Consider the following 12506-nt stretch of genomic DNA (forward strand, 5'->3'; position numbering starts at 1 on the left):
ACTATTATTCTACAATGATATGAAAATATAAGATCTTAGTAAATGCTTTTGATTGAAGAGCTAATTAGTTTTTCCAAAAATTCTAAGAAAAGCTGTTTGACAAAGTTTAACATTAAACAAAATCCTAATTTTTATAAACAAATTGTATGTTTGTATTCTTTACTTTTCGACTAAAGGTAGCTTTAAATTAATCAATTATATTCCACCATTCTCTAACATTAGGTTACTTTAGGGATTTACCCATTTATGGCCAAATTTGCTGATACACCATCCTTTCACTTCCAGCATAAGAGAAAAGAAAAAAGCGTGTTCAAAATTAGTTTGGTTTACTAAAGAAATTATATTTGTACAAACGAGAGCTAAATCGTGCGTTTAAACAATAGTCTTAAGTACAAATTTTACTGTTCATGGTAGTTTACTAAAAAGTCTCATACTTTCAAAATCATGTACGCATATTTATCGATCTACAGCAAATTGTAAGTGGTTTTATCCGAGTATTTAAAATGGTAATCTCAGAATAATAATATGTGAAAAATTAAATCGATTTTATTACAGCAGTGTTGCTAATTTTGATGATTGTCAATGAACTTTGAAAAATTTTCTAAGAATTAAGCAATTGTGTTTCTATTGTGCTTTAAGTGTGACGTGGGGACTAAATAAGTAACTCTATGAAGGCGTAAGTTATTTTTCATATTAATACTATATTAAGACTTCCGTAAGGATGTACTTTCAACCAAAAATTCTACTCATATCAGTTCCCTTCAAATTTGAAATAGTTTTCTCCAAAATATATAAGGGAAAAATAATATTATTATATCTGTAAAGCTGTTAAAAAAAAAAACTTGATTTTATCCATAAGGCTTCTGGTTGATGATACTTTCGAATAACAAGCCTTTTTTGAAAATAAAAAATATAAATTGTCGAATTTTCCAGTCAATTTCTAACAATCATTGATATTGATAACGTCCAAAAATCGACCGTTCTAATCGTTGTTCCATATTCGTGAGAAATTTAATTATTTTGAAGAACTTTCATTATCACAATATTGTACAATACTAGTCAAACGATGTGCAGAAAATCGATTGAAATTTCATAGATAAATTCAAAAGATACAGCATGCACAAGGTGTCCACTTTATAAAATGAACAGTCCCTAATTCAAAAAAATGTTCATAGGGTAACCAATATATTTTGGACCCCTATATATTTTGGACCCTCTTGGCCATTTGCCTGCAAATTTCCCACCTTAAATCGAAAGACCAACTCAATTTGCATGCCATTTGGAAAGATAGGACTATTCCGCACTTGCATCAACCGTTTGTACAAAGAAAATGTGTTTATTTTATCTGAATTTAATTTAATTTAATCGGTGCATACATGCAACCGTTACAACACGTTACACACAGAAATTGAAGCCGTCAGAAATTTTTCAAATGTAAACAAAAACTTTTTTCAAATTTCTGGACAAAAAGCGTAGAATTTCTTCGGTTTTCCATTGTCGATCGATTGATTAGACTATGGGCAAGCATATTATACATCCAGTGTCATGGACTTTGTCGCCAAACGATAAAAAAATGCCGGGTGTCCAAAATATATACTTTTAGGGTCCAAAATGTATTGGTGTGTCCAAAATAATGAAAAACAGTGCTTAATAATTCAATTATTTTCGACGGTTTTTGGATCCTACATGACCGTTTGGGTATTTTTATCTCGTAGAGGAAGTTTTTCTCTACAATTTAACATGTTCTTTGACTTGGTTACGCTGTGCAATCAATATATTGGGACACAAAACTTAAATCACTTCCTTAGGGGGTCCAAAATACGACCGTTACCCTATTCATCACAGCTTGACATTTTTCATCATGCGATGTAGGTCTCAAGCCCCATTCTAAAATAATCGGATAATCTATTCGGAGCCAAGAAAATAAATTCGTGAGCCCTTTTTAAGACTGCAAGCCAGAATCGAATTCTTTAAAAGCAAAAACCCAGTTGTATATCATTAAATAATCTATTCATTTCTAGTCGCAAAATCCCTGCCCTCCTGGTACTCACCTGACACTCGTAGGTGCCGTGGTCCCTCCGCTGGACGAACTTGATCTGCAGCGTCCAGGTGTTGGAGCCGGGCGTGTGCAGGATCGCGAACCGTTCGTCGTTGGTGTACATCTGCGCTCCGGACGAAAGGATATGCCAATCCCGCCGTCGGATCCACGAAATTTGATTCTGGCCGAAAAAAGCAGAGCAGAAAAATGCCATACATAGAATGTGACCAAGTCGTTGCGTGGGATTTTATTTGATATGTATGAGGGAAAAAAAAAGTTTCGAAACAGAGGGAAATCTATCGGAGTGATGTTCGCTATAGTAGGTAATAAATCCAAGTCCATTCACTAAGTAGGATTATGGGGAATAAGTGGAAGAAACAAAAAAACGATGTAGAGTAAGGTGGGGCAAAAGTTCGATCTTAGTGGTATAATCAATAACTTGACAATACATAAAAACCGCAAAGTGCAAGAAGACTGACCCATTCTTAGCTATAACTAGGTACGATATCGCAGTAGCAGTAGACTTTAAACAGACTCTCATGATATGGAGCGGATCATGATTGTTAAAGATAGCTATTAGCGAGAGATACTCTCATTTGTTTAAATTCAATCACTAAATGAAAGTTTAGCCGAAAATTACGATTTTCTGAACAGCATTGGTGTTCGAACCATCATGTCATTTATGACTTTTGTTATGAATTGAGATAGAATTTACAAAAACAAAAATTTTGCCCCACCTTACCCTAACTCTATTTCTGCTAACTGGTGCTGATAGGGTCTTATGAGACCCAACAATGAATGGGAATTTGTCAAAATTAGCAAATGGGGAAGAGTTTCGATAGGCAATCAGGCAACGTCCATCAGATGAGCGATGGATCGAACGTCGGTAATAAATTGATACGATTGAATAAACTAATAAATTGGCCTCGTTGTTGGGGTGGATTCTATAAGTTGTATAATATACCTAAGCAGCAAGCACGGTCGGTAGCTTAGCAAAGTCATCGCGAGGTCAAAGCTGAATCGTAAGCTTATGGCAGGCTTATGGAGAAGAAGGGACAGAATCATTTCAATAAGATTGAAGGGTGGTTCAATATTGGTTATATGACAGAGTGGTTTGGATTTTACGACGCAGTTGAGATGATAATTTGCGAAATGGGTTGCGTTTGACTATATACTCCATCACGATGGAAAGTATGATTGTGGTCAAATAAACTTGAAATTATCAATTTTCTAGAATCCAACTTCTAACTTTGTGCTCGAAAGCCACATTTTCTTTTTTTTCCATTTACTAACAATCTGTCTCACTTTTCCATTAATTATTTATAGCATTTTCATATCGTAATACCACGATTGATTAATTGCCTATCCTAATCAGTGCTCAAAATCAATAGAAAATAAGAAAGATAATCTGGTCAAAATTTAACAATCCATTGTATCCGATCAAGGTAGTCGGCCAAATCCGATGTGGTTTAGTATATTCCCGGAAACGTATCTAGATATTCAAGAAGGCAACTGTGCATAGAAGAATTCAAATCGGACCAGGATGCGTGCCAAAATCTCGAGAGATTTTAGAATCACGCATCCGAATTTCCCAGTATGGAACGCTGCACAAAAACCGAATGGCATGCATCCACACTGATGATGGGAAAACTTTTCTCCCCCAATCACTTGGTCGCAAACAGTAAATATTGATTTACTGCTGCCCGAAAAAGTTTTATTGTGAATACAATTTTCTCGCCTTCCCCCACGCCGGCTGTCAAATGTGTGTGAGCAGAACCATTAGCTAATTCCATCAGTTTTTTTTTGCATTACTTGGGCAGAGTGGTTAAGCCATCGGCATCAATGACAGTTGCAGAGCTTACCGAGTTGTTTACGTACAATTTGCAGTGCGATGGAGAAGATCTCGAACTTTTCCTTGGATGCTGTCATGGAAAATATAGAGAGGGGGTAAAGATGGTGTAAATGAGCAGGAGTCGAGAACATTTGAAAGTTTTCTAGAGCAAACATGTCACAATTCAATCTGCATCATCATCTTTATAATTATTCCTTGTTTTCAAAAACTTTGGGAAAAAAATAATAATGTATTAAAGAGATAAATATGATGCTGACCAGAAATCCAATAGAGATTCCCACCAAGTAATTCTAACCATGAATTCTATCAGCAATTTCACACGGACTTCTATCAACAACCATGATACCTATCAGGCCTGGAGGCCTAGATAGCCTTAGCGGTAAACGCGCAGCTATTCAGCAAGACCAAGCTGAGAGTCGTGTCGATTCCCACCGGTCGAGGATCTTTTCGTAATGGAAATTTTCTCGACTTGCCAGAGTACCTTCGTGTACCTGCCAACCAATATACACATGCAAAAATGTTCAATTGGCACAGAAAGCTATCTGTGGAAGTGTTCATAAGAACATTTAGCTGAGAAATAAGCTCTGTCTCAGTTGGTACGTAACGGCAGAAAGAAAAAGAACCTTTCAGGCAATCCAACAAGGTATAATATCAGGAATCCCACGTGGATTCTAAAAGGAATCTATCATGGACTCCTTTTAGGAATTCCATATGAATTCTTAACTGGAATCCAACAAGGATTCCTAACAGGAATGCCGCAAGGATTCATAGCAGAAATCTCACAAAAAAATCCCATAATGAATCCTAACAGTCATATACAAAATCCAATTAGTAATCTTCCAACAATACTCATCAAGAATCTCTAAGCAACAATAAACAAGGATCTATAAAAGGAATTCCAAATGGATTCCTGATTGAAATCCAACAACGATTCCTAACTGGAATCTAACAAAGATTCCTAACAGGAATCTCACAAAGCATGGAATTTCATATGGCTTTCTATCACATAGAATTTTAATCAAGAGTTTCACAATAATGCTTATTAGAAATTCCATAATTAATTCTATCAGGTATACCAAAGGACTCTTATCGAGAATCTCCCAATGATACTTGTCAGAAACTCCACAAAGATTCCATTCAGAAATATCACAATGAATTCCATGTCGATACGTTCGCGCGTTTACCGATCGTTTAACCTGAATTAGAGTTGGACCGCGGCTTAATGACCTCCGACACAAACGAGTTATTTGTTTTTATTTTTATTAATTATTTGACGATGATGACTAGATCAAAAATGAATGTTAACTGATGAGCATTGTTACTAATAAAGGGAGTAAATGAAAATTTAACGTAATAACTTTCACTCAATTTTTACTCCAATTTATGAATATAATCAAAGTGTTCCGATATTGGTACCGTCCGGATTTTGATTTATCACGGTACTGATAATATATGGTCAATGACCCTTTGTTTTTTAGACCAAAATATATTTTTTCACAACTTTCCGTTCATATTGTTTCTCACTGCTTCAAGTCTAATTCAAACCGATACAAAAATATGAACAGATAATTTCAAATCAGTTTCCTAATAAAAAAAAAATCACATTATTTTAATGTGCATATAACATTTTTGACATATTTATTATTTTTCTTGATAAATTTCTAGTGAGATTTTTTTTTAAATCCTTGGAAGTCCTTGATGCACAATCAATGGAATTTGTTAAATTTATTTTTTTAATCTCCCGAAGTTAACAGAATCTCTGGTTAATTTTTATATGAGAATTTTGGCATATGCCTGAATTACCCAAGTAACCAGTAAGCACGATAATGCGGCACGGTAACAGCATTATATGCGCATATAGGGTAATCATTTGATGCATGTCAGTTTTATATACGCATATAATGCTATTATAATGCCAGAAAAGGCGAAATAGTGTGCCATTATAGTGCAAAGATATAACCTTGCTACTCTGTACCACTAATGCTGATAAAAGACCACGTGAGAAACGTCAGCTGTTTTCGCCAGGTTTTTAGGACGAATATTTTGTGCTTTCACGTACGCAGCCAGAGAGCTTTCGCGTATGCGGCCAAGCAACTGGTACACGAGGTAAATAAATAAATGAATAAAACCGGAAACCTCGAATAGTATTCAAAAATGTAATAAAATGATTCAGATAGTACTTCTCCGTATCAGACTTATTCATTTTGGTGGTTTTCATCTTTTTGAGGACCTGCAATTGCCACATTTTCATCCTCGTTTTATGATGATGAACTTCCTCATTTTGCGTCTCGAACCTGCGACACCCGTATTGTTGAGTTGTTGAAGTCCTGCTCCTTTGCTTATTCGGCCACATAAGATGAATAGTTTTGGAAAGAAAAGTGACCAATTTAAACCATCACTTTTCCCCGGCATAAAACCTGCAATGTAGTAGAAAGAATAAATCTTCTCTTCTTTTTTACCACTGTATGAAAACACAAAGCACGTGGTATATCTGTCAAAACACTGGATGGCATTTAAACATGCCCTGTATGCGAATATAAAGCCAATATAGTGCTTATTTAATGCCTGTATGCATCAGGCTTAGAAGCATTGATGATGCAGTAATAGGGTTTCTATGCAGCGGAAGTGCTGTTATAAAGTGTGTAAGCATTTGTAGGGCTATTATAATGCATGTAAGCATCTATGATGCCGATTAAGGGTGCATTATTAGTGCTTATGGTTACTTGGGATAGCCACTCTGCTAAGTTTGATTCTTGACAGTTACCTGTCAAGCTTCTCCGACAGTTCCAGGCAAAATTCTCTCCATGTTTTATAATGTACTACGAAGTGCATTAGCAAGTATCATAAAATATTCACAGAAGCCGCCAAAGTTGATGTTCATCTTCAGACAATGTTTGGCAAAAATATCTTCACGAACTCTGTTATATATTATTTGGAGATATCCGAGGATTTTTTTAAATTTTCAAATACCTTTTGAGGCGGTTCTTGAGAAACTTTGACACTTATTCTTTGACGAATTGCGGGATTATTTATTGGATTATTGTATTATATATTGGCATTTGGCTAAGGACTTACCCTGCAAGCATTTTGTAGAATTTGGGCAAGATACTTTAGAGACGTTCCTTGATTCTAATGCCTAATAAAATCATTTCGAAATACTTTTCAAGATCTATTTAGATATGCTGCAAATAAGTTAAAAGAATATGTCTAACATTGATGTTGTAATTGCAGCAAATTCAATTTGACCGTCATTCTAGATTGCATTTACTTCAACTGATATAAAAAAACAACAAATTCTTTTTTTTTTTGAAAACATTTTGATTTCAAGAACATTCATTTCCAGGTGTCCGTGGAATATTTGTAGAACTTGAAAGGGAGCCGCATATACAGAAAGGTTGAGAACCTTTGCTTCACTGCACTGGGTGCCGACATTGAAATTGAAAAATGGTGTAACTTCACCTTCGTTCACTCGATTTTGATAATTTTTTTCAGGATACAAATGAGTTATAATTTAATGCTAACATTGTAAATTTTTATGTCAGTGACAGTTTTCGATCAAGGTTTAAATGTGTTGGGAAATCTAAGGCATTTCTTAGGGAAATGCAAAAATAGCTAATCAAAATTTGACAGAATGTGTCACGTATTGCAGTTTGAAGACTATTGCACACAAATTAAAAAAAATGTTCAACAGGTCAGTAATGTGAGATATTTAGAAACAGGTTTTGATCTGGTTGGGCCGTAACGCCAGAAGAAGAGGAAGAATTAAAATGGTGTCAATCAACTTTTGTGCGAAATACCAAGAATCTCAAGCCTTCATACGACAATGGCAAAAAAGTGGCAAAATTATTCATAACGAGCCCTATCGGAATCTGGCATCAAGCGCCCGAAAATGGTCAGAACAAACCTTATAATTCAAGATACAATATTTGATCACTTCTAAGCAGGTATTGCAGAATTCGTTCTTATTTGATTTTTAAGCATGATCGATGCAAGTGAAGAAAGGGATCTTTTATGAATCGGTCCATGATCTTCAATGTCTCGAAAGTTGTAACAAGCTTGATAGATAGCAGCAGCGAACGAGAGCTCCAAAGAGAGAGCGATGATAAAACACGTTTTTCTCGCTAATTTATCATTGGGGGTAGGTGGTTTGATTTATCCCCATGATAAACAATTGCCACATTCTATAGCAACAAAGCCTCCAATGTTGGAGCTTGTTTAGATGGGTTTTGTCAAGCATTGTCGTCCCCTCGATAAAATAAGAGCTGTAGCAGAAGATGATAAACAGATTCTCATGATGTGTTGCGAATCAAGATTGTTACAGAGAGCGATAAGTGAAAGATATTCAAATCCCCGCTTCAAGGTTAAAAACAATTAATTTTGAGTCGTCGAAAGGTATTAATGATATTCTGGAAATATCCCTTTAGGGTCCCTACTGGAATCGATATCCGGTGAGATTCTACCCCATTGCCTCGAAAGCCACTAACCCGAAGTCCATTACCCCGAATTCCAAATCCCCGAACGACTCATCACCCCGAATGACATTACCTCGAATTACAAAATCGTGCGGAAATGTCATCATTGGAATGCGGGGTGATGGCATTCGGTGAAATGGGATTCGGGGTAATGGGGTAGCACCACCTCAACAAATCCAGAACCACCATAGAATTCAAATGTTTTTTTCGCATGAATGAACAGTATAACTCATTTGTGATTTTTCCTGAAAATCTCATCGATGGAACGATGGCGAAAATAGAGAATTTTGAAACATAGATGTCGGCACCCAGTATTGTAAAGGTTATACTCCCAAAACTTTTTTTTACGAAATGGGTCGGGGATACGTGAAAAGAATAGGTAATATAAATAGAATGTGTGTTACGCAAATGAATTGAAGCCAGCGAAATTTATGAAACTAATATCTAAAAGACTACATACAAGACTTGGTTAACAAAGCCTGTGAAACTCTATGCCAGCTTTACGCTAATTTGTCTTGGTGATCTATGTCAGCCAAGAACTTTGTGGGAACCAGGTCTTTCGATCAACAGGCGTACCTATAAATCTCTTGAAAATTTATGAACAACATATAAACTCATAAAGGCTCATGCAAATATATTCCGTCATGCTTCAAGTTCAACGATCGTTCAACGTCAAACAAGAACTTCGTTGGATACAGGCCTTCAGATCTACTAGCGTAACCAATGATCTGAGGATTAGGAACAAGGTAGTTACATGTACGGGCTTATTTAGTTACATGCTACCAGGATTTGAGTTCAACGACTATTTAAGGTTACCCATGAACTACTTGGAGTACAGGTCATCAGAACTAAAAACGTAACGAGTAATCTTCCAGAATCTTGTAAACTAGGATAATATCCATACATGCTCATATAGTTGGGTTATACCCTGTTTTGAATTCATCAACTATACAAGGTTATCCAAAACCTCCTTTAAAGTACAGGTCTTCACAGCTACAAGCATAACTAGTGATCTCTCAAAGTTTTATAAGTAATATCTATGCCCATATGGTCATGAAGACATATTTCGTCAAGGTGTGTGTATAACAACCCCTTCAGGTTAAACAGGAATTTCTTTACGTACAAGCTAAACAAGTGATTTTTCAGAGGATTATAAACGTGCTTGATACCTATAAGGGATTTCATGATCATACTCTACCAAGATTTGAGTTTAACGACCGTTCAAAGTTGTACAAGAACTTCTTTGAGGTTTACAATCGTAACCTACAAACGTAACGTAATCTACAAACGTAACGAGTAACCTTTCTGATCCTTGAAATTTTGGGTAACATCCATATAGGTTCATATAGTTAAATTTTAACAAGTTTTGAGTTTAGCGACAATTCTTTTTCTTCTTGGCATGACGTCCTCACTGGGACAGAGCCCGCTTCTCAGCTTAGTGTTCTTATAAGCACTTCTATAGTTATTAACTGAGAGCTTCCTTTACCAAATTTGCCATTTTTGCATTCGTATATCGTGTGGCAGGTACGATGCCTAGGGAAGTCAAGGAAATTTCCATTACGAAAAGATCCTGGACCGACCGGGAATCGAACCCAGACACCTTCAGCATGGCTGTGCTTTGTAGCCTTGGACTTTAACCACTCGGCTAAGGAAGCCCGCCAGCGACCATTGAAGATTTTAATTAATTTCTTTGAGTTAAGCTCTTCAGATCTTCAATCGTAATTTGTGATCTCTCGAAAGATTATGAACAACATTTAAACAGAAATAGGCTCATTAGCACATGTATGTATAATATTATACAAGAATCTTCAAAGTCATGTACTCAACGGAGTACTTCTAGTACGCTCAGACGGTTTGACCAACAACTTCACCCCGAGTTAGTCAAACCGATTTATATGATTGATGCAACCATTTGACCGACTGTCAAAGTTCGTTGCTGAAATATAGTGTTATTTCTTTGAATGCTTTGAATGATCCCGGCAAGTCTAGTGGATATGTGATTGTTGTTTTTTTTTTTCATATTATGTGGCTCTGGGGGAAATAAATTCTACGATTTTTGAGCAATAGTCGCAGCAAGGAAGAGCAGAACTCTCAAAACTTAGATAACGAAAGAATCAGATATTGATGAAGAAATCCAGTTATAATTCGAAATATTCCGGCAAAACTCAAAAATTCAGAGAGGTCTCTGTCGGGGATTATTCTGAAGAGTCATCAATATAGGAATGGCTATGGGTATTTCTTTAAACATTATATCCAGAATCTTTAAGTGATTTGCTGTAGTTATTCTACTTTGGAATTTTTCCAGGCTCCATGGAATATACTAGGGATTCCACCAGAAATTCTTCATGGGATTTTACCTGGATTTTTATCATTCATTCCACTAGACATTTATCCAAATATTCAACCAGAAATTCCTTCGGGGAAGATATTTCAAACAGAACCATCAGGTTGCATTCTTCCGGAGATTCCTTCAAAGGTCCTTCCACAAATTAATCAGGATTTCCTTAACCGATTCCTACAAATATCAATCCAAAAAAATCCTCAAGTGATTGCCTTGCGTAGTAGCGGAGTATTTCGTAGATCTACTGATTTACTTTATCGCTCTTCGGCAGACCGAGATGAAAAGAAAAGAAAATTTCCGTTGCCGGTTACGCCCACAGATAATGATGAAATGACACCTACATAAAGTGAGGCCATTGACTCACCGACGTCCTCATAGATGTCAAGGAGTTGGATGATAGGGAAGCGAAACTTCAAGAATTCCTAAATCTTCCAGAAATTCTTAAAGAGTTTGCCCCAGGAATCTATCTGAAGAAATTACTACAGGGAATCCATCAAAAATTCCACCAAGAATTGCTCCTATAAAAAATCTTCCAGTAAATCTCCTAGGGACAAACATTTTACCATGGATTGCTTAATAGGATCCTATACGATTTTCGCTTTAAGACATTTATTCCAGGAATTCTTATAGTGATTCTACCCAGATTTTCTCCAAGGATGCTGTTGGGGGAAACTTTTGGGGATCTTATCGATCACGAAACACAACGGTTTGGGATGTAATTCAGAGCTATAAGCGGTGTATTTCATTAGTTTATTTCATTTACATCACTCCATACAGAAAAATCTTGCAGTGGTCACCCTAGTTGTTACGCTGTCCCCAACACTCCAAATAATCCTGGTTTTGCGAACTTGACAAATCTATAAAATTGAACGTTCAAACTCTATGTAGCCAAAGAATAACACAAAGAATAGCTACTACTTAATGTTGCAATCCTATTCGACACTAATCTTCTAGTTTGCGGCCCAACAGGTATTCTGCCGGTCATCCACAATAATTATCGGTTTAAGACGATTTAATTCCAATCAAACTCCCACAGTTAGTAATCAACTAAATTCTATACATCTAGATATCAGTCTTTCTGCTTATCATTCCAATTGACGTCATCGTCTACGTCTCCTACTATGACAGAATATAGCTTTCAGGCTCTCTGTCAGTCGCAGTCTTCATTCGAGGGGTATGGATTGAAACAATTGGTCGCAAGGGGTTGGTGCGAATTACCGAACATATGCATAAAGTAATTTCTTCTGGGATTCCAACAAGCATTCTTCCAAGGACTTCACCAGGAAGCCTTTTGGGATTCCACAAGAAATACTGCAAAGTTCTAAAGGTAATATCAAAATTTTAAATTAATATTACTTTAGATATCCATATCAAAATATGCTGCTACTAAGCATTTTTCGCCTGCTCGGGTGAAGGAATTATTGGAGGAATCCCTAAAGGAATTAATTTTTGAGACCCATAAGGAGCTGCTGATAGGGCCACTAGAGGATAAACTGGTGAATTCCCAAATTACTGGTAGAATCCTTGTAAGAAATTTCTGTTAGAATGGAGCGTAGACTACGGTACCGTGAGTACCCTCTAGACTTAAGGAGCACAATGATATAGTGTTATACGGCTATGCGGCCGACATAAGATGGTAGGAAAGAAGTTTAAGATGCAGATTGCACTATGAGACTATGCTTTTTGTGATTAGCTGGTGCACTAGCTTCAGTGTGTGTGTGTGTCCTTTAGCGCTCTTGGTGCTTCGCTCTACCGAGCCGGGGAAATCATAACAATGTAGGGAGGCATCCTTGATTAATTCCG

General features: G+C 36.5%; 1 protein-coding gene across 2 annotated transcripts in view; it reads right to left on the reverse strand.

The window, feature by feature from the left end:
- LOC5564718 (zwei Ig domain protein zig-8) overlaps nt 1-12506 on the reverse strand; it is a 1087201-nt gene that overhangs the window by 413542 nt on the left and 661153 nt on the right. For both annotated transcript variants that reach the window (XM_021841332.1, XM_021841330.1), the window contains exon 5: nt 2052-2219. In XM_021841332.1, the coding sequence (XP_021697024.1) occupies nt 2052-2219 (168 nt within the window). The remainder of the gene's footprint in view (nt 1-2051; nt 2220-12506) is intronic.

Source organism: Aedes aegypti, chromosome 2, assembly GCF_002204515.2.
Source record: "Aedes aegypti strain LVP_AGWG chromosome 2, AaegL5.0 Primary Assembly, whole genome shotgun sequence".
Lineage (NCBI taxonomy): Eukaryota > Metazoa > Arthropoda > Insecta > Diptera > Culicidae > Aedes > Aedes aegypti.